Source organism: Ovis aries, chromosome 1 (genome assembly GCF_016772045.2).
Source record: "Ovis aries strain OAR_USU_Benz2616 breed Rambouillet chromosome 1, ARS-UI_Ramb_v3.0, whole genome shotgun sequence".
Lineage (NCBI taxonomy): Eukaryota > Metazoa > Chordata > Mammalia > Artiodactyla > Bovidae > Ovis > Ovis aries.
In genome coordinates this window covers 226,849,775-226,876,758 of record NC_056054.1, presented here as the reverse complement: position 1 = coordinate 226,876,758, position 26,984 = coordinate 226,849,775, and the positions used below count along the sequence as shown (strand labels likewise).

At 37.7% G+C, this 26,984-nt stretch overlaps 1 protein-coding gene across 1 annotated transcript in view; it reads left to right on the top strand.

Annotated features, from left to right (window-relative positions):
* Positions 1 to 5,631: 5,631 nt before the first annotated feature.
* The window catches only part of NMD3 (NMD3 ribosome export adaptor), a 33,778-nt gene continuing 12,425 nt past the window's right edge, over positions 5,632 to 26,984 (top strand). The window contains exons 1-9 of the mRNA XM_004003199.5: positions 5,632 to 5,723; positions 6,285 to 6,340; positions 7,419 to 7,553; positions 9,500 to 9,596; positions 14,996 to 15,076; positions 15,807 to 15,935; positions 16,359 to 16,449; positions 24,035 to 24,113; positions 24,779 to 24,875. Coding sequence (XP_004003248.3) covers positions 6,297 to 6,340; positions 7,419 to 7,553; positions 9,500 to 9,596; positions 14,996 to 15,076; positions 15,807 to 15,935; positions 16,359 to 16,449; positions 24,035 to 24,113; positions 24,779 to 24,875 — 753 coding nt within the window. The 5' untranslated portion in view covers positions 5,632 to 5,723; positions 6,285 to 6,296. The remainder of the gene's footprint in view (positions 5,724 to 6,284; positions 6,341 to 7,418; positions 7,554 to 9,499; positions 9,597 to 14,995; positions 15,077 to 15,806; positions 15,936 to 16,358; positions 16,450 to 24,034; positions 24,114 to 24,778; positions 24,876 to 26,984) is intronic.

Sequence of the window (26,984 nt, the reverse complement as noted above, 5' to 3'; positions counted from 1 at the left end):
TTATATCCATCAGTAACTTCCTCAGATAGGTGAAACTGAGACTATCTTTATTCAACTCTCACACTTTATTGATAATTCAGTCTAGTACAGAATTCAAGGTTGGAAACAATTTTTCTTCAAAAATTTCAAAGTATGTCTTCTTGTATCTGGTGTTGCTTTTGAGAAGTCTGAAGCTATTCTGATCTTGAGCCTCTGTTGGAGACCTGTTTTTTCCTACCCAGAAACTTTTAGGATTTTTTCATCACTAATTGGGAGGCCGTGGTTCAACTAACAGATAAGTATCCTAAAGTAAATCAGCTACATAACCAGAAGTTTTAGAAAGTGCGTCTATCTAACATCCAAGTTTGCCTACATACACTCCCTGTATATCCTTGAAATCTCCCCTGAAACTCTACTTCAGATGATATAAAATGCCCACATAGGCAAAGTCAGTTCACTTCTTAACAGTTTTGGCAGAAAAATTCTCCCCATTACCTCCAGACTGACTGGTCATTACAAGTACAGTTTTGTGTGTCCCTTCCATTCTTTCTACAGGAGTGAAATAAAAAACAGACACCAAACATCTTTGAGATCATCGGAGAGGAAGAGGTAAGGAGGCTTTTAGGATGAATGAGACACTGACATGGTAGCAATTACTGAAAAGAAAGATGAGAGGAAAAAGTTTCATATCCCCAAATTCTTAGATCTTTGGGACCCAGTGGAGATAAAGTTTATTTTTTTATTTTTTAATTGTTATTGGAGTTTAGTTGATTTACAATGTTGTGTTAGTTTCAGGTGTACAGCAAAGGGAATCAGTTACATATATATACACATACATATATATATATATATCTCCCTTTTTTGATTCTTTCCCCATATAGGTCATTACAGAGCATGGAGTAGAGTTCCCTGTGCTATACAATATTTTGTTTTGTTTTTGAAAGTTATTTTGGTACATCTAAATTTGTTCACTTCTATTTTTTCATTGTTCATCTTCTCTTTTAGGATACCTATTTTCCCACTTTGCAAAAGTGGGGAAATTTCTCAAATATTATTATTTTGATTTATCATTTTATCTGTTTTTTTAAAAACTTTTCTATGTACAAGTTTATTTGTATTTATAAAACTTTTTGTTGAAGTAAAATGCACATGCAGACATACGCACAGATGTTATAGCTGAATGCATTTCACAAGAATGAACACTCAAATTTTATTTTGTTTATAATTTCTTTATCTTGTAAATTAATAGTGAAGCAAGATTACAAGTGTGATATCTGAAATTCTATACAATGGATGTATCAAATACTAACCATTTCTTGCCATTTAACTCAATTGCTGTTAAGGGACTTTGGCTGAGAATGACATACCTCCATCCATAATAGTTTTTGCAGTTTACTAAACACTTCCTCTTATAGCTTACAGCTTACTAATATTTCTACATAACTTATCTTAATCATTTCTCATAACAACTTTATGAGGGACAAATAATTACACAGTTTTAGAAAGAAAAAACCAACAAGGACCTACTGTACAGCACAGGAAACTACTATACTCAATATACTGTAGTAACCAATAATGAAAAAGAATCTTAAAAAGAGTATATATATATATATGTGTGTATGTATATATATATATATATATGTGTGTGTGTGTATATATACACACACACACATAAATATATACATGGGTTTCCCGGTTACTCAGTGGTAAAGAATCTGCCTGCAATGCAGGAGATGTGGGTTCAATGCCTGGGTTGGGAATATCCTCTGGAGAATGAAATGGCAATCTACTCCAGTATTCTTGCATGAGAAATCCCACGGACAGAAGAGCCTGGTGGGCTACAGTCCACAGGGTGGCAAGAGTCGCATTTGACTTAGCAACTAAACAACAACAGTATGGATATATAACTGAATCACTTTTGCAGTACACTTGAAACTAACACAACACTCTAAATCAACTATATTTCAATAAAAAATTTTAAAAAAAGAAAGAAGGAAACCGAGGCTTAAAGAGGTGAAGCGATTCCTTGGGGGCAGAGGGTCTAAAAGCCGTGGGACATGAAGCAAGGACCTGAGAGTCCAGCGTGGAAGGGAATTCATGCATGCTCAGTCATGTCTGACCCCATGGACCCACCAAGTTTCTCTATCCTTGGAATTTTCCAGGCAAGAATACTGGAGTGGGTTGCCATTTCCTACTCCAGGGAAATCTTCCTGACCAAGGGAATAATGATCATCCAATGACGCATCAGTGAACCATGGCCCAGCACCCTGGGGAAAACTGAACTCATCTCAGCTTCAGAGCTTCTGGCATTATGGTTGGTGAGGCCTACATCAGAGTGCAGGGCACCACATCTTCTCTCCCTACCCAACTGTGGGTTCCTCCCTCCCCTTCCACAGGTGTTGATTCTAAGTGTGCTCCATTATAAACCTCTCCTACACTAATCTCTGGATAATGAGACACACGTGCTATCACATGGGGGTAAGAATAGCCATACTCTGCATTCGAAAGTTTTGTATAGAATTTCACTAACAGCTATTGAGCAGTTATTAGTTTCTAGGTATAGAAGATACTTAAAATTAAGAAAACTCTACTTTTAAAACACTTATTCAAGTTGTCTCCAAGAAAAGTGAAAGTCACTCAGTCGTGTCAGACTCTTTGTGACCCCATGGACTGTATAGTCCATGGAATTCTCCAGGCCAGAATACTGGAGCGGGTAGCCATTCCCCTCTCCAGGGGATCTTCCCAACCCAGGGATCGAACCCAGGTCCCCCACATTGCAGGTGGAGTTTTTACCAGCTGAGCCACAAGGTAAGCCCCCAAATACTGCAGTGGGTAGCCTATCCTTTCTCCAGCAGATCTTTCTGACCCAGGAATTGAACCGGGGTCTCCAAGAAAGTAATGTAAGCTAAAACAAAACTGATGAAAATATTTACATTTACCTTAATTGGTCACGAAAGAGATTTTATGGATTCTGATATAAATTTGTAAAATATTTATATGAATGTCATGTTTGTGACTTGTGGTTATATGCTCCCCCTTGTAACTTGGGAGGGAAAATTTCACAATATCTGGAGCCCCTGAGAGCCTGCAAACAAAGGAGGAAAATGTCATCAAATCCCTCACAGCAGAGCCCAGTTAGGGGGTGCCAACATGGCTTCCCAACAGGATAGCACATCTACAAAAGGAAAAGTGATGGTGTTACCTTGTGAATCTGAAGAGAATCTTGGAGAAGCTTCTGCTGGGCAGCTCATGCTCTTGCTGACATTGAAAGCCCAGCTGATGCCAGTATCACGTGCTCCAGGAATGCTGGCCATTTGGCCAAGCTGTGCTGAAGTTTGCTTTTGCTATGGGAGCTACTTCCATTGTGGGGTCATCCACTCCTGTAATCATCACTAACCAGATGTAGGCAGCTTCTGCCCTGTCTTCTGCGCTTACAGACCCCTGGGGTGACCACCAGTATCACAAAGGCATCTTACAGTAACCCGCCTACTGTTGCTCCAGGTCACTCAGACGCTCCCCTGTGCTGTGTGGGCACTGCCACCCCCACAGCAAGAGGGGAGCTCCTGCGGTCTGATGTGGCCATGCTGGCCTGGGGATTCTGTGCCTGCGAGGCTCCATCTCAGGTGTGCACCTGTGTGAGGTCAGGTCCTGTCTCTGCTTCACCAGGGATCCTGAAGAGACTGAAAAGGAAGAGCAGGTAGTGCTGATAAGGCTGAGACTCAGGAGGAATTTCAGGGTGAATGAATCACTCCAGGTCCCGAGTTTATTTCTACTCAACCCCAAGTTGCAGACAGGTCTGCAGGCACAGGTGGCCTCGGTGCCTTCCTGCAGCTCCTCCTGGAGGACCATGGCACTCTGCCCGCCTCTGAAGGCCGGTCTACAGCTGCCACGGCTCAGGCCACTGACCCAGGAGGAACAGCCACAGTGGTCTTACATGGCTCCTTCACATACTCTTAAACAGAAAATGAAAATAAGTCTGATGGAAAATAAATAGTTTCTTGGGGAAAAAAAAAAATGCCCATGAATAAGAATAGCTGATCTGAGCCTCAGAAGGGCTGGGAGCCTAGTATAGTGGCACATGGACACAGACTTAGACAAACTGTTGTTTGGGTCCTGGTTCTGCCACTTGCTTGCTACAGAACTCTCAGCAAATTACCTAGTTGTTTGGAATTATCAGCCTCACCTGTAAAACACAAGCTCCATGAGGGCAGGAGCCATGTCTGAGTTGATCTAATGCCTAGCAAACCTGGCACTATGGCACTTGGTGACAAATCATACATAGTATAGAAGCACTGTATTGAGAAAGAAAAAAGGAACAGCCCCAGACATTCAGAACGTGGCTCGTACTCACAGATCGGCCACAAAAGGATTAGTTCCTGCAGGACCTGCCGGTTGGCTTGTACGGCTGTGTGCTTAGGAATGTGACAGGTTATGTCCAGGCCAGATCCTGAAGAGTTTTTTTCTATGCAGAGCAATTTGAATTTTCCATATAGGCAATAATCCAGAGCAGAGACCTTCAAAGGATTAAAAGCAAGGGAATATAACAAGATTAAACTTATACCTTGGAAGGATGGGGTGTGGGAATAAGAAGGAATGGGGGACTACTTCGGAGAAGGCAATGGCACCTCACTCCAGTACTCTTGCCTGGAAAATCCCATGGACAGAGGAGTCTGGTAGGCTGCAGTCCATGGGGTCGCTAAGAGTCGGACACGGCTGAGCTACTTCACTTTCACTTTTTACTTTCATGCATTGGAGAAGGAAATGGCAACCCACTCCAGTGTTCTTGCCTGGAGAATCCCAGGGACTGGGGAGCCTGGTGGGTTGCCGTCTATCGGGTCACACAGAGTCGGACACGACTGAAGTGACTTAACAGCAGCAGCAGCAGCAGCAGCAGCAGCAGCAGCAGCAGCAGCAGCAGCAGCAGGGGGACTACTTAAGTTCCCTACACAAGACATGGGAGGCCTTCTCTGATCACAAGGTAACCTTGCTTATTCCTTGAAATTTGGGGTGAGAAGACAGAAAAAAAAATATGGTTGCCCTCTTCAAATATTTGAAATTCAGTCATAAGAAAGAGTGATTATATTCTTTCTGAGCTGCTCTAGGATCAAGGTATAAAGTCATTAAGTGCACTATTGGGGAGCATTTTCTAATAATAAGTGGTCTTAAAATAACATAGACTTCACAATTACTTCTTGCATTTCTTTCTCATCTATTCAACAAATATCCACTGGAGCATTTATGATGTGACAGGCATTAGGCATATACCGGTGAGCAAAAGGGACAAAAGGCACTGCCCTCAATGGAAGTTACTCTAATTTCTTTGTGTAATGTGGTGCCGTGGATAACTTTTATATAATCATTTAACCAAGAAGCAAGTTCCCAATAGGAATATCTAAAGAGTGGCTTTGAATGAGTTCTGGCCAAGGAAGGATGATAACCCAATAGAAGAGTTGTAAAGTCTGTTAAATCTCAGGAGCCATAGGACGAGAGAGCCCCCTATCTTCTCTCTTGGATCCATCCCACCCGTTCGGCCTCCGCTCCGCCCAACTTTCTCCAGCGCCCTCCCCTTCCTCCGCCCCGACTCGCAGCTGTGAGTCTCGTCTCGCGACTCGCGGGATTTCGAACTCTTCTCTCGCGAGATCTGCGCTGTACCAGCGTCAGCTCTGGCGGCTACTCTCCGGGCCACTGAAGCTGGTTTCGTTGTAGATTTTTGAGCACGTTTGGGTCAGGCCCAGTGGTGTTAAGTAAGTTCTGGTGGCCGAGTCCGGCGCTGCAGTCTCGGGGGGTCTCTAAGAAGAGACCGGGACGGACTCCCTGGTCGTGGGCCGACTTCGGGCCGCTTGGGCGCAGCGTGCGCGCCGCCAGCAAGAGCTTGCATGAGGTCTTATCCGCGGGGTGCGGGGTCAGGTCGGGGTGGGTGGCCTGCAGGCCCGGTGACACCGCCCGCGGACTTCTGCAGTGGGTTCTAGGCGCGTCGGCAGCAGGGTTTGGGCCTGGTGGTGTCCGGAACGGCCCTGGCCGTTTCTGGCCCCTTTTTGAGTTCGCCAGGGTTGGCGCCCAAGTGACACCTGAGGTCAGCGCCCAGTTTCGTGGCTCCGAGGGTCTTGCATATGGGATCCTCCAGTCGCTTCCTTCTGTTATTAAGGAAATTACTTCTTGCAGAGATTGTAGGTGGAATGGGTTTTTCTTATTTGTGGCTGTACGAGGCTTGGTTGTCTTATACAGAAGAGGCAGAAGGATGATTTGTATAAAAGAGTGAATAGAAAAATGTCTAAATTTCACTGTTCTCTGTCCTTGAAATCAAGGTGTACAGAAAAATGGAGTATATGACGGAACCCGTCAAGCACACACCTGGACATATGTGAGTCACGTCCTTTTTCCCCTATCCCCATTATATTTAAAAACGTTAAAATGAGTCTTTAAAATTTACTATGGGGAAAGCTTTTCTTTTAGGGGGATTTGTCTTAAGTGGAAAAGATGAAAAGCCTTGTTTCCTGGAAGAAACGAGGTCGTTTTTCGCTAGAAAGTTTGTTGTGGTAAATACTGTTTTAAAAGTATTAAAATAGTCTCTGTACATTCTTCTAGATTGGCATCAACCATTGGCCATATGTGGCTTTTTAAATTTCAAGTAATTAAAATGTAATAAAACTAAGTATTCACTTCTTCTATTACCCACATTTCAAGTCGTCAGTAATCACATATGCCTGGTGGCTACCACAGTGGACATTAATGATTATAGAACTCTTATTTTGGATAGCTCAATGATTTTTAAATACTTTCTGTTCTCAATACACCTAGAGTTATGACACTGCCATCAGTTATACTGATACTCTTCCATCCTTTTTACATTTTGGGAGTCCCGGTGCTATATTGAGGCTTTAAGAAAATTTTTGCCTTTGGACTATAAAGCTGTCTAATGATTACTATTAGCAGTTATTTAGATTCTCTAGACCTTTTTTAACCTTTTGTATATCAGTCATATTTTGAGGCTTTTTGGAATTGTGGCCATATTTGTTTTTTTCCTCAATAATCTAAGGCTTTTAAAAATCTAGTGCATCTTTGAAGATTGCTCAAAGTCAGATTTTTAAAAAGGGCGGAGATACTATGGCCTAACGTGAAGACTTTGGTTGGTGTTAATTTTATTACTATTTTTTATTGAAGTATAGTTGATTTTTCAATGTTGTATTAGTTTCTGCTGTACAGCAGTGTGATTTAGTTTTATATATATAACTGTGATTCAGTTGTATATATATATATTTCATATTCTTTTCCATTATGGTTTATTATAGGATATTGATTATAGTTCCCTGTGCTATACAGTAGGACCTTGTTCATTTTATATATAGTAGTTTGTATCTGCTAATCCCTGTTTGATAGTTTTTAAATCTAACTAGTACACTTATGAAATGTAACTTGAAAAAATGTATGCTTTATTTAAGCTTGTGCTGCGATTGTGGTGTCCCAATTAGTCCAAATCCTGCTAACATTTGTGTGGCTTGTCTGCGAAGCAAAGTAGACATCAGCCAAGGCATTCCGAAACAAGTCTTTATATCTTTCTGCAAACAATGCCAAAGGTATAGTGTGATACTTTTTTATCCTACTTAAAGTTGAAATTCATATATAAGAGAGCCACTAGAATATAGTGAGATTAAGATACATATATTAAAGTGCGTGTAACTGAGATTTTAGTTTTATTTATGGTGTCAAAGCTAGAGATTATAGAATTTGCAATTTTGTAATGTAGTTTTCTAGTTTTCCCTGCTAATGTGGTGAAGTTAGTATAAAGGGATAGAATTGATATGTATAATTAATACATAAAAGTTAATGTTTTCAGGAGTGAGAGCAGATTTTAAAGACATAACTGTTCCAATTACCATGAAGTTTTTGTTTTTCCCTTCAATCATTCAAAGCCATATATGATAAAAAGCACCTTATATTTAAAAGTAATTTGGCAGTGTGTTTTAAAAATCCTATATTAATGTTCCTGTGTAACTAAAATGACTATGGCTAATGGGGAAAAAGCTCAGTATATCATGTCTAGCATGGTCAAAAATTTGAAGGCAAACTTAAGTTACTGTTTTGTACATTCTTTAGCTGTTGCATAAATAGCTTATGTCTAGTCTGCTATTGAGTAATACAAAACTGCCCACTGAAGCTACCCATAACGTGGTATGTCTGTGACTTCCCAGCTGGGTTAGGACTCTAGTGGTGAGTAACTTTTTTGGGAGGGAGGGGTTCATGAATCCCTTTAAGAATTTAAAAGCTGCATTTCCCCAGAAAAATACATAAAACATGTACATAAATATAAAACAGGAAACCTGTATTCTGTTTCAGGGAGATTATAGTTAATAATCTTAATCTGTAATATTCTCTATTCTTTATAGTGATGTGGAGTGAGAAAAACACTAGATTCCTCATGAACTAGGTCTCTGAAACTTGGCCATGTAACCTCTCTAACGCCTTAATTTCCTCCTCATAATGAAGGGGCTTTAATAGATGACATATGAAACATTTTCTAAATCTAAAAACTTGGCTTACAACAAAGGGACCTGTGTAAGTAAGGTTTATCAGTGAACCTTTAAAAGTGAAGATCAGAATATTTACTTAACGAGTATGAACAAAGCATTCACATAATACATTTAGAAGTATTATGTATTTAACAAACACTTGTTGAGCATTTACTATATGCTAAGCACTGCCCTAACTCCTTGCCTGGTTGGGCTATAAGACTTCAAGTACATATATAAAAGATTTTAATTTAGTCACGTTTTACATAAGACTTTAAATTTTACAATTTAAAATTTGAAAATTAAAATTAAGATTCGTGTGTTAGTCGCTCAGTCATGTCTGACTCTTTGTGAACCCATGGCCAGTAGCCCACCATGTTCCTCTGTACAAGGGATTTCCTAGGCAAGAGTACTGGAGTGGGTTGCCATTCCCTTCTCCAAGGATCATCCCTACCCAGGGATCAAACCTGGGTCTCCTGCATTGCAGGCAGTCTCTGTAGTGTCTGAGCCATCAGGGAAGCCTGAAAAGGGATTTGAACTGCGTGAGTAGTCTTGAGCTCTTATTTATACATAGTATTAGGTACTAATTTACATTTTTTGTGCGTGTGAGAAACAAGCAGTTCTTAAGCATTTTATTTGTTCACTATAAACCATTTTAATGCTATTGTGAGATGAATTTTTATCCGTGTTTCAGAACATAGCACCAGGAAATCCTAAGCATTTTGTCATCGTTGTAATTCTTATTGGTGCTTGAAGTAATGACCTTTTAATAAGTTATTACAGATTGACTTTCTCAAATACTCATAATTTCACCTTTTTAACTAAACTACTGGTCTAATTGAAAGTTTCTGAACCTATTAAAATATATTTGGGTTAAGTGCCTCAGATCAACCTTGAGTATTATTATATCTGGTTAATAATTGTTGTTGTGTCTTCATATTTAAGTGATTTTTTTTTTTTTTTTTTTTTTTTGCTGAGAGATACTGAGTTTCAATATGGTACCTTTTTCCCAGGTATTTCCAGCCACCAGCAACTTGGGTACAGTGTGCATTAGAATCCAGGGATCTTCTTGCTTTGTGTTTGAAAAAAATCAAAGCCCCTCTGAGTAAGGTAGGTAAAATAGCTAAAATCAGTTTTTGTAGGTATATGTGGGTGTGGGTGTGAGTGTGATTTAATGTCTCATTTTCAGATAATCTTTGTATGAGTAGATTTTATAAAATAACTGTTAAATGCTGCTGTTGATAAGCACACTACTACACATGCTGTTTTCATCTTTCAGTTCAGTCGCTCAGTCGTGTCCGACTCTTTGTGACCGCATGAATCGCAGCATGCCAGGCCTCCCTGTCCATCACCAACTCCTGGAGTCCACCCAAACTCATGTCCATCAAGTCTGTGATACCATCCAGCCATCTCATTCTCTGTTGTCCCCTTCTCCTCCTGCCCCCAATGCCTCCCAGCATTAGAGTCTTTTCCAGTGAGTCAACTCTTCGCATGAGGTGGCCAAAGTATTGATGTTTCAGCTTTAGCATTATTCCTTCCAAAGAAATCCCAGGGCTGATCTCCTTCAGAATGGACTGGTTGGATCTCCTTGCAGTCCAAGGGACTCTCAAGAGTCTTCTCCAACACCACAGTTCAAAAGCATCAATTCTTCGGCACTCAGCCTTCTTCACAGTCCAACTCTCACATCCATACATGACCACTGGAAAAACCATAGCCTTGACTAGACGGACCTTAGTCAGCAAAGTAATGTCTCTGCTTTTGAATATGCTGTCTAGGTTGGTCATAACTTTCCTTCGAAGGAGTAATCGTCTTTTAATTTCATGGCTGCAGTCACCATCTGCAGTGATTTTGGAGTACAAAAAAATAAAGTCAGCCACTGTTTCCCTATCTATTTGCCATGAAGTGATGGGACCAGATGCCATGATCTTCGTTTTCTGAATGTTGATCTTTAAGCCAACTTTTTCACTCTCCTCTTTCACTTTCATTAAGAGGCTTTTTAGTTCCTCTTCACTTTCTGCCATAAGGGTGGTGTCATCTGCATATCTGAGGTTATTGATATTTCTCCCGGCAATCTTGAGTCCACCTTGTGCTTCTTCCAGCCACCGTTTCTCATGATGTACTCTGCATATAAGTTAAATAAGCAGGGTGACAATACACAGCCTTGAGGTACTCCTTTTCCTATTTGGAACCAGTCTGTATGTATACTTTAATGGAAATGAAAGTCCGTTTGCTTTAAAAGATTTAGTATAGAATCAAACTTTTTAGGTGATCATTTGAGAACCCCTTTTGTGCAGTAAACTTTTATGAAAAAAAAATATATATACGACCATCACTAAACATAATTTTGGAGACTATAATAATATTAGGGTTATGGTTGTCAGTTTTTTAAAAAATTTTCATTACTTTCTGGAAGGAAGATACCTGTACTTATTATTTAAAGTCAGTACATAAACATCTCCAAAAACCAAACAGGGTTTGTTAGTCTAGTTAGTCTCTCTACATAACACTTTCAGTTTTCTTTGTGCTGAACTTTATTAATTATTTCCACCAGCTATGTTTTTAATTGAAATGGACTGTTTTGGTTTGAAGGCCTTCAGATTCTCTTAGCCTCTGAAAAAATTTTGTGTAATAGTTCTTTGAAGTTTCTCTCTTTATTTTCCTGTTTCTTTCTCCCTGGAATTCTCATTTGTCAAATGTTGGCCCTACCAGCTTAAAACTTTGTAAAATGCCTTTTTGCCCTTGTGTTGTCTTTAATCCTTTTTTCGGTGTGTTCCTGGCAGTTTCTTTTATCTTCCAATTTTTGTATGAATTTTTTCCAGTACTAGTAGTTTAAGTTTAGAATTTTTAATGTTCTTGATTCAGTCTGTTGAATATTTCTGAAAGTTTAATTGTTGTCTTTATACTTTCCTTCTGTTCCCTGATTTGTCTCAAGTTTTTCTTGTTTTTTCCCCTGGAGTCAGTTTTTTTGTGTAACTTGGTCTTTTGCTTTGATTCCTCAGGCTTTTATCAAATGTTCATTACTAATTCATTAGCATTTCACAGATGTTTATTAAGTGTCAGCCTTGTACCAGTCTGCTTGTGGTGTCAGAAATATGGCAGTGAATGAGAGAGGAAAAATCTCTGCCTTGGAGACCTTTTATTTTGGTTGAAGAGGAGGGTGTGGAGTGGGCAGTAAGCAAAATATATATTAAAAGGTATAAATTCTGTGGAGGAAAAATTGAGGAAGGGGATAAAAACTGCTCAGGAAGAGATGCACTTCAAAATAGAGTGGTTAGAGGAGACCTCGTCGATAAGGTGATCCTGCTGCTGCTGCTAAGTGGCTTCGGTCATGTTCGACTCTGTGCAGCCCTATAGACAGCAGCCCACCAGGCTCCCCCGTCCCTGGGATTCTCCAGGCAAGAACACTGGAGTGGGTTGCCATTTCCTTCTCCAGTGCATGAAAGTGAAAAGTGAAAGTGAAGTCGCTCAGTTGTGTCTGACTCCTAGCAACCCCATGGACTGCAGCCCACCAGGCTCCTCCATCCATGGGATTTTCCAGGCAAGAGTACGGGAGTGGGTTGCCATTGCTGTCTCTGAAGGTGACACTAGAATAAACATTAAAAGTAAGGGAGGAGGCCACAGTTTAGAGAAGAGCACTATGGGTAGCAAAACAAGTGTAGAGGCCAGGGACAGGAGCAAACCTGTATGGTTAGAGTGGAACTGGGAGGACAAAGTACTTGGGGGTGAACTAGGGAAGACATGGAAAGTCCAAGTAGGTCGGGCCTATGGGCCCTTTTGAGGACTGGTTTTTACTCTGAGTGGGGCTCCCTTGGTGGCTTAGATGGTAAAGAATCTGCCTGCAATGCAGGTGACCCGGGTTCTATCACTGAGTCGGGAAGATTCCCTGGAGAAGGGAATGTCAACCCACTTGGATATTCTTGCCTGGAGAATTCCATGTGTTTAGAATAGATATGAGGGCGATGGGGGCCTTTAGGAAGCGATTGTAGTAATCATGAGAAATGATATTTGAATCAGTAGTAGAGGTAGCGAGAAGTGGATTGATTCTGGCTCTGTTGTTGAAGGTAGTCAGTAGGCTTTATTGATGAAGCTGGATGTATGCTTAGGAGTTGAAGGAGTCAAGGGTGACTTCTGTGGTTCTTGAGCAACCAGGAGGAAGTTGCTATTAGTGAAGTAGGAAAGACTTCAAAAGGAGGAGGTCAGGTGGGAGAAATCAAAACTCATCTCAGGTGGTACTTAGCTGTTCATTAGACATGGAAGCAGAAATAGTGGGGAGCTGGATGAATAAGCAAGGGCATGGTCTAGACTGAAGATAATGAATTTGGGGATGTATATGGTATTTAAAGCTATGAAATTGGATGAGCTTTCCTAGGGAGTTTAGAGAAGGAGAAATTTGAGGACTGAATCCTGGGATCCTTTGATGATAAAAGTTTGAGAAGATGAAAAAAAAAAATCAGTCATTACTTGTCATTTCAGTTCAGTCACTCAGTCGTGTCTGACTCCCTGCGACCCCATGAACTGTAGCACACCAGGCCTCCCTGTCCATCACCAACTCCTGGAGTCCACCCAAACCCATGTCCTTTGAGTCAGTGAGGCCATCCAACCATCTCATCCTTTGTCGTCCCCTTCTCCTCCTACCCCCAATCTCTCCCAGCATCAGGGTCTTTTCCAATGAGTCAGCTCTTCACATCAGGTGGCCGAAATATTGGAGTTTCAGCTTCAACATCAGTCCTTCCAATGAACACCCAGGACTGATCTCCTTTAGGATGGACTGGTTGGATCTCCTTGCAGTCCAAGGGACTCTCAAGAGTCTTCTCCAATACCACAGTTCAAAAGCATCAATTCTTCGGCACTCAGCCTTCTTTATAGTCAGTCCAACTCTCACATCCACTGGAAAAACCATAGCCGCCGCTTCTGTGCCATCGCGGCCTCATTAGCTGTAGGGAGAGCTATATATGTAGATAATCAGGAGATCTAGAAGGTGAAGGGGATGTTCAGGAAAGAGATTCAGGATTTAGAAGGTTTTGTTGTTAGTGAATGTTGAATTCCAGAGGCCACAATAAAAAGGTTTTCAGGATTTGGGGAGGAGTGTTGGATGGGACAGAAGAGGGCGTATATGTTACACGTGGAGATTGGAGTGTATGAGATGAGCAGGTGGCTGAGGTAATGGTAAAGAAGGTTAAAGGGCTCAGTAAGTTGGATCAGTCCTGGTTGTCTGAGGACAGATAGTGTGATGAGACTGAGCTGGGGAGTGGTGAAGTAGATCTGTTTCTCTCTCCACTCCTACAGATGGAGATTGGAGGCTGAGGAAAGGGCAGTCTTATACAGGCCCATGGAGCTTCCTTGGACTGCCGCAGATGGAGACTGAGGGAATAAACAGCTCTCTGTCACCCTTTGTACCTGGTGACTTGTCTACTGGCTACTAAGCTTTGGTTTAAGGGAGCTAGTCATATGAGGAGGGTTTTATTCTGGACTGCTGTATCTACACTAGCTTATTTACTTCTTGCCAGACAGGTCTTGATAAAATTATTATCTGCCTGCTGATGTCTCCCAAACCTGTTATCTTTAACTCAGATTTCTCCATAGAACACCAGACCAAATGTGTATATCTCACTATCTCCTGAACAGCTTCACTTGGATATCTCAGATAAATCCTCTTGAACTTAAGTGTCTGAAACCAAATATAGCACTTTCCTCTGCATTTAATCTCTTTTTTATTTGTGTCAGAAAAATAGTATTACCTTGGTGTCCAAGCTGGATCCTTGACTATCATTCTGAAATCTTCCCATATCTATTTGTTATTAAATGCTATAGATTTTATCTCCCAAATATCTCTCGGTTTGGATCCTTCTGCTGCTGCTATTTCCAGCCCCTCAGTTCAGGTTTCCTAAACTCCTGCTCAGATTAATGAAACAACCTCTATTTTTTGTTCTCCAACCTCCTTTCTTAAAACGCTCATTTTAGCCATATGAGCTGCATTGAGTTTGTCACATAGGGCAAACTGTTTTTGGCCTCTGCTGACTCTGCTGATTTAGCAGTGTGTTACCATTGTGGATTCAGTATTCAGTGCATGAGACTCCCTCCGAAGAATGAATGTCCATATATATTTTTTAAGCCACAAATTTACTATAGAGAGAATAATAAAAGTAGAAACCTTTGTTCATGAGATTTCTAGTAGATGATGAAGTCATCAGGTCTTTGTTTTCTCCTAAAAAATGTACTTTGAATTAGGAAAACTACTGTTTTTAGGGGAAAGGAGTTTTTTTCCGTTTTAGTTTTTGCTTGAATTATACCAGTTGCTTTAATATAGTCATTAGATTTTCACTTTACTTGCTGTTTTTGTTGCCATACGTCTCATGGCTTTTTTTTTTTTTTTTTTAATTGGTGATGTTGGGTAGATTAGTCATGGGATTGCATAAGCATCTTGAAATCTTTTTATTTTGAGTTATTCTTTCATCTTTTTTCTCTTCCGAAGGTAACTTATGTTTCTTTTTGTTTGTGTTTTATTGAAGGTACGGCTTGTAGATGCAAGCTTTGTTTGGACTGAGCCTCATTCTAAGAGACTTAAAGTTAAACTGACTATTCAGAAAGAGGTAAGCTATACATAATTTTTTCGGCATGGTTAAAGTGTAGGTAGTGAAAATATGAGGCTATTGGTACATTATGACTTGACAGCTTAAAGAGAAGCAAATAACGTTCTTAATTTTAATTCTTTGTTTTCTTTTGGATCATCTGCAGAAATGATCAGGTCACTAGTAAGACCAGCCTTTGTTCATGATTAGTGGGCTAAGTTAACTTTCTCAAAGTCATTTTTATTTGAAATAAGATTGAAGTAAAAACATGAGCTAAGGCAGTGCTTCTCAAACTTGGCTGATGATTATGTCTCACAGTGACTGATTCAAACTGGATTCACCTAGATATAAGACTCAGAATCTATAAAGCTTCCCAGGTGATTTCTGATGATTGGTCAAGTTTGGGAACAATTAAGGAATGACCTCTTTCTTTGAGAGTTTTCTTTGTCTCCTAAGGATGAATTTTATACACACACACATGCATATATACGTATATATAGCTATAAAAAATCTTGAAAGAATATCTTACAACCACTTCAACTGAAAGGTAAATTTGAAATGTTAATCTGGTAAATCCTATGAATTAAACCTATATACGTTTCTGGAAATAGTATAACTTAATGACTTTAATTATGACTTATTTATTACTAATGTCCTCAGAGCATTCATAGAAAAAGATTTTAAGTTAAATATTAAAGGATCTTCTTCTGATAAAGGAAAGAATGAAGGAGTGGGTTGTTTTCTTTGTCAGGTGATGAATGGTGCCATCCTTCAGCAAGTGTTTGTGGTGGATTATGTTGTTCAGCCCCAGATGTGTGGTGATTGCCATAGAGTGGAAGCTAAGGATTTCTGGAAGGCGGTGGTTCAAGTCAGGCAAAAGGTAATGAGAGAAAGATGCTGTGTGAGTCCTCCATCTGTATTTTGCCTTTGTCCATTATAAATAGTGGGTAAAGCCTTCTCCTTTCCCTTCTTTCCAAGTAGTTCAGGCACCAAGGATAGTCTAGGTCTTTGGGACATTCACCTTTAGAAGCAGATCACTGCCACACTTTAGATAATCTTTAGATTGTTTTTGTTTTAAAAATTATTGTGCTGTCCTACATGGAAAGGAAATCTGAAAAGAAAAAAAGGGATACATGTGTGCGCATAGTGGGTTCACTTTGCTGTACAGTGGAAATTAACGCAACACTGTGAAGCAACTATGCTCCAATAAAAATTAAAACAAATCAGTGTGCTGTGTCTGTAAGTGCCTTTTGTGTGTGTGTGTGTGTTTCGTCTGTTAATCTAGTGACTCATTTATGTTTAGACTTTGCACAAAAAAACTTTCTACTATCTGGAACAGTTGATTTTGAAGTATGGGATGCACCAGAATACACTTCGTATCAAAGAGATTCATGGTGAGTTAAAATTTAAAGCATTTGAAATGATTTCAGATTTTATTTTAACTATCTTAATAAGGAGTCTTTTATCATTACTGATAATATCTAGAATGCTAAGTCACTTCAGTCGTGTCCGACTCTGTGTGACCCCATAGACGGCAGCCCACCAGGCTCCCCAGTCCCTGGGATTCTCCAGGCAAGAACACAGGAGTGGGTTGCCATTTCCTTCTCCAAATATCTAGAATAGGACTGTCCAAAAGAACTTTCTGTTAGGAAGAATAAAAATCTTATTTCTTTTTCTACATTATCCTACTAATATGGTAGCCACTAGCCATAAGTAGCTATTGAATATTTGAAATGTGATTAATTTTTTAATTTAGTTTTTTAAATAAAAAATTTTAATTTTTTTCTATTTTAGTTTATATTTACACTAAATGGTTACAAAATGAGTAAACCAGTAACTGCATTAACAGAATGTAAAGTGGTAGAAATTTATCAAAAGCTTGTTTTATGCCGAATTCAGTTTCTTATTGAAAGGAAATTATTTTTGAGATCTGTTAGTTGTAATATTTTTGTTTTTCGTATGCCTAGTGGCATTTGTGATGCATACATTGAATCAGAAGGGTAAACTCAGTAATAATAAACAGTGATATACAAATGATATAATTAGATTTCTTGAAGATGGAATTTTAAAATATTTGCATAGTTTCATAATGGCTCCTCAGAGTGTGTTCTGTCTTAGCATTTACTATTAGTGTAGCATACTTAAATATGCTAGTTGATGGATGAATATTTCTTTCATAATAGAAAATATAAGTATTCTGTAGCAAATACTTCAGTCTCTTGCTAAAAGTGAATGTTTTTAGTTGTAGGACATGTACATAGTTTTCCTAGTTGTTACAGTACGGGTTTAGAGGTAGCGTTTTTTGAAGGAATAACCAAATTCTTGTGCTACTTATTTTGAAAGTTTAAGTTCCTCTTTTACTTACTGATGTGTTGTTCATAAGTCTTGAAGAAAGTACTTAGAAGTGTGGTTTGGGGTCTCTTAAATGGGGGGCGGGGGGAAATACCAGTTTTGTCACCTGGAGAAACTCTTAAACTTTGTATGTGATTTGAGTGCATTACCAGTAGACATAAGGTTAATAGTCAAAATCTGTGGAATGTAGCTTGCTGAATACTTATTGTAGGTAAAGTACTTTGCTACCTGTTTTAACACGATGTCTACTATTTGTGGCTAGCCATCTGGCAAAAATGCGCTTTTGTTCTGAGTAACTTTGAGTAACTTGGGAATTGGGATCCTAATACGCTAGCAAAGAAAACAGAAAACTCTGATTATTGTTCATCACCACGGCAGAAATATCCTCACCAAAATTTTGTAGCAAAAGGCTTGGATACATTCTGAGACATACTTTTGCAGTCATTTTCAAAACCAAAAATCTGGAAGTGTAACAATCCTTTTTTTCATCCAGAATTAAATCTGTTTTTTTCCTACTGGTTCTTGGTTTGATGTAAATTAATGTTTTGTTAGTTTGCTTGTAACTGTGTTTTTAAAATCATAATTATAAAATTTCATAAAATTTTAAATTTAAAATTCTAAAAATTACAAAAATTATAAAGAAAACAAGCTTCTATAAATAAAGGACCTCTGCCCCATTTATCCACTTGTTATTCCCAGATATAACCCCTTAAAACAGGATATTACAGTGTTTATTCTATATCTCAATTGTGATAACATTGGTTTCTCCTCATATTTGAGATGGTTCTGTAACATTCTGTGACTTGCCATCTTACTATATTTAGAAACCTTTCCACATCATTGCATATAATCCTGTTTTAATTATTTTTAACTCTGTGGTTGTGTATTTGTTAATCATTGTGTTTTTAATTATTTAGTTGTTTCGTATTAATTGGCTTACAAGATGTTCCAGTTTTTTGCTACTACAAGCAGTACTGTAGCAAACGTCTTTATGGTTGTGGGAATAGCTAGTAATTTTTCTTTGGGACTGAGTTCAAGAATTGAAATTACTGGACAAGAGTTTGCAAATGTTAAATTTTTACATGTGCAACTAGATTGTTTTCCAAAATAGTACCAGTTTATAGTCCCATCACTTGTGAGAATTTCTGTTTTACCAAACACTTGCCAGTACTGCATAAGATTGTATTGGGCTTTCTAATTTTTGCTGTTATAATGAAGAAAGTAATGGCATCTTGTTTTTATTTTCATTTCCTTGATTACTAATGAGGGTTAACATTTTCATATGTATTGGCTGTTTATCTAATGTAAATTATTCTTTATATATCTAATTTTTCCTTATTTATTTCCTGTTATAGAGGATATCAATCTCATTATGTGTATTTATATACAGAGAGAAGCATGCAGAGCATGTCCTTGAGTGTGAGCTGAGAGAGCAGATACTTAATGTCTCATGTCTTCTCTTATCTAAGCTGTTCATATTTTAGTCAATGTGAAGACATGTGAAAGTCACTCAGTTGTGTCTGGCTCTTTTTAATCATGACTTTACAGTCCGTGGAATTCTCTAGGCCAGAACACTGGAGTGGGTAGCCATTCCCTTCTCCAGGGGATCTTCTCAACTCAGGGATCGAACCTGGGTCTCCCTCATTGCAGGTAGATTCTTTACCCGCTGAGAGCCACAGGGGAAGCCCAAGAATACTGGAGTGGGTAGCGTATCCCTTCTCCAGTGGATCTTCCCAACCCAGGAATCCAACTGGGATCTCCTGCATTGCAGGCGGATTCTTACCAACTGAGTTACTATGGAAGCCCATTTTAGTCATACAGCTACTAGGGAATCCTATTTTAGTCTTATAGCTATGGCTTATGACTTTGTATCTTACATAGGATAGAATCTTTCTATCTTTCTTTAATTTTTCTATCTATCTTTGTACTCTCAAGATTTTTTTTTAAAGTAGATTTTTGTTTTACTTTTGGATCTTTAATCTTACCTGGTATGACTTTTTCCCAAAAAGTTGACTTGCATTGTCTCGATACTTACCTACCAAGTAGTCTCTTCTTTACTCACTGATTTAAAATGCCTCCTTTCTTGTATATACTAAATTCCTCTATACACATCCCACAGTTCTAGTTTATTTTGTCTCATTGCTTTTATCACAGTATGTAACTTATACTTCATAATATTACCCTCTTGTTAATTCTTTTGTTAAACTTGGTTGATAGTAAGAGCATTAATTGTGGAACCAGATTTTGTGAATTTGAATCTCTTTCCCACCATGTTTTTGCTGTGTGACCCTAGGTGACCTGGTGCATAATCATGTTTTTTTCAGTTCTTTTCTGTATTTCTTTAACATAGTTTTCCTCATCAAAATTTTGAATGATTCTCACTTTTTTTTCCAGACTATTCTATACTTTTAGTCATTGGGGATGGTGGTTTTTACTACATTTTCTGTCATTATTGCTAATATTTTCGGGAAGCTCTTGATTTTATAGGTTGATCATTCTGAAATTTCTTAATATCACTAATGGTTTATATTCTTGTGTCATTTACGTAATACTCTTGGTTTACTAGGTAAATTATTATTTGTATACAGTGATAGTTTTATTTCTTCCTTTACAGTATTATTCCCTCTTTTTCTCCCCTCTCTTTTTTCCCCTGTGTCTAGGAGTGGAGAATAGCGTTGAGTGGTAATGTAACAGCGGTTATTGTCTGTTTGTGTTTCACCCCTAAATAGAATATTTGTTGAGATTTGTATTCGGTTCATTTGCATACATAATTTTCTCTCTAATCTTGCTAGTCGTTATGTTAGTGATATAGAAGCAATCAGAGTTTTTTATCTTTCTGCATGGTGTTAATCAACATCTTTAAGTTTAATAAGTACCAGCCCATTAAGCCATTCAGTTTGGTATGAGGAGAGGGAGGAAGGAGAACCTTTTCAAATCCTTTAGTTAGGATGTTAATTTTTTTCAGGTATTATACTGCTTCTTGAATCAGTTTTAATAGCATTTTCCAAGGAAACACATGTCATTTGGCTTTTCACATACTTGGCATAGAATTCAACATGGGGGGGTGGTGTGTATGTGTGGGATGTGTGGGATGTGTGTGTGTGTTTGTGTGTCTGTGTGTGTGTATAGAATTCAACATGATGTGTGTGTTTGTGTATTGTGGTCTTAAATCTCATCCATAACTCATCGTTATATCTTCTTCATTTTTGCTAATGTTTGTCTTTTCTCATCTTCTTTCACTTCCTCTCTCTCCCCACTCAGATCAGATTTGCCAGACTTTTGTCTATTATAGTAGTTTTTTCTAGAGGTGGCTTTAGTTTTATCAAAAATTACTTTCTACTTAATTTTTGTTTTTATTACTAACTCCTACTTAAAGTTTTTTTATTGAAATAGAATTGTAAAATTCACATAAAACATTATATTAATTTCAGGTATACAACATACTGATTGCATATTTATGTGTTACCATACATAGCTATACAATTTTTTTCCCTTGTACATTCTTTAGTATTTTTTATTTAAATTAATTGAAAGCTTAGCTTATTTTAAGTTTCTAATATATAGATTTAAAGTTAATAAATTTTCTTCTGAGTATCATATTGGCTCTGTAGCTGGTACTTAAAGCTATATTTTCCCATTTTTTTCTCAGCAAACATTAAGCTATTTTATTTTCTTGAGTGCCTACCTAGGTGTAGAATTGCTGAGTCATATGGTAAATTTGTATTTATCTTTTTAAGGAGCTGCCATTTTCAAAGTGGCGATACCATTTTATATTCCTGACAACAGTCTTTGAGAGTTCCAGTTTCTACATCTTGACATCACTTGCTATTGTTTCTTTGTATAAATAGCTATTCTAGGGGATGAAGTGGTATCTCATTGTGGTTTTAATTTGCTTTTCGCTAATAACTTAATCTTAATTGTCTTTTCATGACCTTATTATCATTTCTGTATCTTGTTTGGTAAAATAGCAGTTTAAATTTTTGCCAGTTTTGATTGTGTTGTTTGTCTTAAGTTGTAAGATTTATTAAAATACACAGTAGATATAAGCCCCTTTTCACATAAGATTTGTTAATATTTTCTCCTGGGCTGTATTTTCATTTTCTTAATGGGTTCTTTCTCTTTTTTTAAAAATTATGATAAGAACACAACATGAAAACTACCCTCTTAAAATTTTAAGTGTATGATACTGTATAATACCTTATAGTTGGGTAAGTATAGTGTTATATAGCAGATCTCTAGCTGAATCATCTTGTTTGAAATTTTATGCCCATTAACTAGTCACTCCTCATTTCTCCTTTCTCTCTGGCAACCATAGTTCCACTCTTACTCTCTGCTTTTGACTGTTTTAGGTACCTCATATAAATAGAATCATGCAGTATTTGTTTTTCTGTGACTGGCTTATTTCACTTAGCACAGTGTTCTCAACGTTCATCCATATTGTTGCACGTTGTAGAATTTCCTTCCTTTTTAAGGCTGAATAATATTCCATTGGAGGTATATATCACAGTTTATCCATTCATCCGTTGTGGAAACAACCTAAATGTCCATCTTCTTAGCTATAGTGAATAATACCTCAATAGACACAGGAGATCTTGATTTCATGTCTTGTGGATAAATACCTAGAAGAAGGATTACTGTATCATTTGATAGTTCTGATTTTAAGTTTATGAAGAATGTCTGCACTGTCTTCCATAGTGACTGTACTGTTGTATATTTGCCTTGGTAGTAGTGTACAAGGGTTCCAGTATCTCCATATTCTCACTAGTATGTGTCTTTTTTCTCCTTGATAATAGCCATCCTGAAAGCAGTGAAATGTAAACTCATTGTGGTTTTGATTTGCATTTCCTTGATGATTAGCAACGTTGAGCTTTTTTCATAGATCTGTGCCATTTGTACATCTTTTTTTGAGAAATGTTTTATTCCATTCCCATTTCTTACTGGCTTATCAGGTTTTTTGTTGTTGTTGTTGATGAGTCATATGAATTCCTGATAGATTCTGGAGATTAACCACTTTTCAGATACATGGTTTGCAAATATTTTTTCCCATTCTGTAGGCACTGGTGACCCACTTCGGTACTCTTGCCTGGAAAATCCCATGGGTGGAGGAGCCTGGTAGGCTGCAGTCCATGGGGTCACTAAGAGTCGGACATGACTGAGCGACTTTCACTTTCACTTTTCACTTTTATGCATTGGAGAAGGAAATGGTAGCCCGCTCCAGTGTTCTTTCTTGGAGAATCAATCCCAGGGATGGCGGATCCTGGAGGGCTGCCGTCTCTCGGGTCACACACAGTCGGACACGACTGAAGTGACTTAGCAGCAGCAGCAGGTTGCCCTTTTAATGTGGTGATTGTTTCTTTTGCTGTGTGTGAGCTTTTTTAGTGTGATGTAGCCTCACTTGTTTATTTTTCTTTTCATGTCATCCATGAAATCATTTCTAAGACTGATGTCATGAAGCTTTTTCCATATTTTCTTCTAGAAGTTCTACAGTTTCAGGTTCTAGTTTGAGTCTTTTTAATCTGTTTTGAGTTGATTTTTGTTAATGATATAAGATAAGAGTTCAGTTCATTCCTTTGCATGTGGATATCCAGTTTTCCCAATGCCATTTGTTGAAGATATTATCATTTTCCCACTGTGTATTCTTGGCACACTTGTTCATGATCAATTGACTATGTGTATGGATTGATTCTGTAGACTTGCCTTTTTGTCTATACCACACTGTTTTGATGACTGTAACTTTGTAATATGTTTTGAAGTTAGGATATGTGGTGCCTACTTATAATAATGTCTTCTGAATCATGAAAGTTTTAAAATTTAATCTTCATATGTATATATTTTATGAATATTCTATCAATTTTTTGAAAATAATAGGTATTCTTTCTTGGACCACATTCTATAATCTCAGTTAAATCAACCTTGATAGTTGTTTCTTCAAGTTCTGTGTACCCTTCCTATTTTGGGTCAGTTTGGGCTTCTGTGGTGGCTCAGGTGGCAGAGATTCTGCCTGCAGTGTGGGAGACCTGAGTTTGATCTCTGGGTTGGGATGATCCCTTGGAGGAGGGCATGGCAACCCACTCCAGTATTCTTGCCTGGGGAGTCTCCATGGACAGAGGAGTCTGGTGGGCCACAAGACCATGGGGTTGCAAAGAGTTGGACATGACTGAGCGATTCGGCACAGCACATTTCATTTTTTGATCATTTTGGTTTTGTTAGTCTTATACTAGTCTCTCTCAGTGATTGCATGTGTTAACATTTGTCAGTTTTTTCTTTTTAGTAGTTTATGATTTCCGTATCTCAACACTATGCTATTAGATGCATTTCTGTTGTTTTTGTGGCGGATTGTCCATTTATTACATAAAATACCCTTTTTTGTTCTGTTTAATATTTTTCTTTTCCCTTTGACCTTGAATTTTGTCTGAAGTTTAAGTTATGAATCTTGTTTTGTTTTGTTTGCATTTGTCTGATTTATCTGACCTTTTGTCAGACAAGTCAAGTGATATGGCATTCCTAGTGTGCTATGGCAAGAAAATTATAATTTAATTATTTAACATGCATTTAATTTGTGATATAGTCATATTAGTAGAAGAAAATTTTGCAGTATTACTTTAATATGGCTTTTTTCTTTAAAAGATGGTCTGGATTTCTATTATTCCTCAAAACAACATGCTCAGAAGATGGTAGAATTTCTTCAGTGTACCGTCCCCACTAGGTATGTTCTGAAACCTACATGTGATTAAATCCAGGCAACAGGGAATGAACGTAGATGACATCCATTCTTCAGGCTTAGGCAACTTACCTTAAAATATGTAAAACTATAGTAGGATTACTTACACAATTAGTAAGCATTTGTTGGATAAACTACTTTTAACAGAAGTGTTAGCCAAAGAGCATTAAGAATCTCTGGGGAGCTGGACTCAGTCTGTGATAGTAAGCACTGTAGTCCTGAACCATTGATTCAATGTATTTAAATAAGAAAAAAGAACAGGGTTAAAGGACTTTGGGGAGAAACCTTATGGAGTCGGAAGAACTTAAGCTCCTAAAATGGGGAGTTTTCGAAAGTAAAGTTTGTGCTGAAGGGTGAGATTAGTGTGAACAGTGACTGGGAGTGGACATTAGTGTGGCTTTTAATGGATGATAGATGTAGACTTGCTTGGTCTAAACCATGGGCATGTTTTGAAGATAAACTGGAAAACAGTACAGTCAGAGTGGTGAAGGTTTATAAATAAAGTGGATGAATTGAGACTTCACCCTAACAGGCATCAGGAAGCTGTTTCAGACCTTGGACAGTGATGATTTAATGAAAATTTATATTCCTAAGATTAGACAAATAAAGACCTTTGCCTTTTTATAATGGTTAACTTTTTCTCTTAACAGATACAAAGCCTCACAGAGACTGATCTCTCAGGATATCCATAGTAATACATACAATTACAAAAGCACTTTTTCTGTGGAAATTGTTCCAATATGCAAGGTACTTTTTCTCATTTAATTAATCCATGTCCTTAATTGGTTTATATGTAATTATTAGCTCCTGATTTCCTTCTGGGATTGGTTAAACATTTAGAAATAACTTCTTAATGATTTCTGACACATTTTAGTCAGGTTAAAAAGATTTAAGAGTAATCATGCTTAAAATTATAAATTTTTGGTGTACTAATTAAAAGGCCTCATTGCAGTTTTTAAGGCATATATTCCTTAAACTTTGCAGTCCTAGTGGACAAGTTTCTATGAAACTTTGAATATAGGAAATTACTTATCAGTGAGCAACTTTGTGGAATGTGTGCAAACTGGATTTTGGCATGATAAAATTAAAGAATATTATGGAAGGAGAGCATTGAGTTATTTTTGTGATTTTAAAAATATCTGAATAATACTTAAGATATAGATTATCATTTTTTTAATGACCATCCATTATTTTATATAGATACAAAATTAAATTAGAAAGGAAATATTTTTCTCCTCATAAGAACTTAGGATTTACTCTCTTCACAACTTTCATATATAACATAAAGATGTGTTAATTATATTTATCATGTTGTACATTATATCCTTCATCGTCATTGATCTTGTAACTGGAAGTTTGTGCCTTTTGACTACGGTCATCCAATTCCTCTTTCCCCTTACCCACACCCCTACCACTTCTGGTAGTTGCAAATCTGATCTCTTCTTCTAAAGACAAAAATTGTCATTTCATTAGCTGTACTAAGGTAAAACTTTGCTTCAAAAAATATAAGTGAATTAAAATTCAACAAAAAGTTATTGGGGATCTGTTGTATAGAAGACTGTTATTAAGGACTGTGTCCTAGATGTCTCTGCTCCATAGGAACTTACATGTCCATGTTTAAATCACTAATAATGATAAGTGCTATAATTTATTGTGAGCATTCTACATAAAGGTACTTTCTGAGTACTTAAGTATATTTCACCTGTTTAGTCTCATTACAACTGGAGTAAATCATACCATCATTCTGAAGATGAGTAAACTGATGCTTGGGGAGGTTAGATGATTTGCCCAAAGTTAACAACAAAAGGAAGCCGGGATTTGTACCTAGGTCTGTGACTCTGAGGCTTTAAATCTGTAATCACTAATTATGATTTAGTACAGTACCATGAAATGATGGCTTAAACAGAGTCAGCAAATTTTTTTTGTAAACAGCCAGATAGTAAATAGTTGCAGCTTTTAGGTTATATAGTCTGTTTTGCAACTACTCAGCCGTGCTGTTGTTGCACAAAATTGGCCATAGATAATAGGTAAATGAAGGGCTAAGGCTGTGTTCCAGCAAAACTTTATTTACAAATATTTGCCTCAGGGTCTTATTTTGCAGACCCCCAGTTTAAATAAAACAGTGAATCTAGGTGAGAGGACATATTAGGCCTTGTGTATTAAGTGCTTTCAGTGATTCATATAGGTATCTGAATGAATACAGAGTGTAAAGAAGTTTTTCCATTAATCTTTAGAGAATCTTAGTAAGTTTCAGGGAAGAAAAAAGGACTGAGCTAGGTGCCAGTAAGGATGTACATAATGTCCTTTCAGTGAGGGAGCCTATGATTGTGAATAGATACAGCTTAAAATATAATCTAGATCCCTTTCATATTTCAGTAACAGCTTAAAAACAGATAGCCACATTGGTGTTAGTATGTCCTGGTGCACACATAGGCATATGTGCTCTTGGGGGGACATTAGATCTTTGATGACACACTGGTACATGTAGACGAGAAGGAGGAACATACGACTCCTCTGAAATTTTTATGGAGAGTAAATGAAGTCACACTATATTAACACAGAATAATAAGCAAGCATTCACACTTCAGTAAAATTGAAATGAACTAAACAGCTTGGTGACTAGAATCTTTAAAATACTTTTAAAAGCCATTTTTTTAAGACAGTTATCTCCATCTTAAGAAGGTATAGCTTATTTTCTGTTTCTGAAAGGTCTGATTCTCTTAAGCCATTTGTTGATGCATAGAATTAAAAATGACATTTTGGTTTGATCAAATTCACTTTGATCAGGTTTACATTGATGGTGTTTATCAAAGACTCCTACTTAAAATTTGCTTCACACTAAATGTTAGTTCTTAT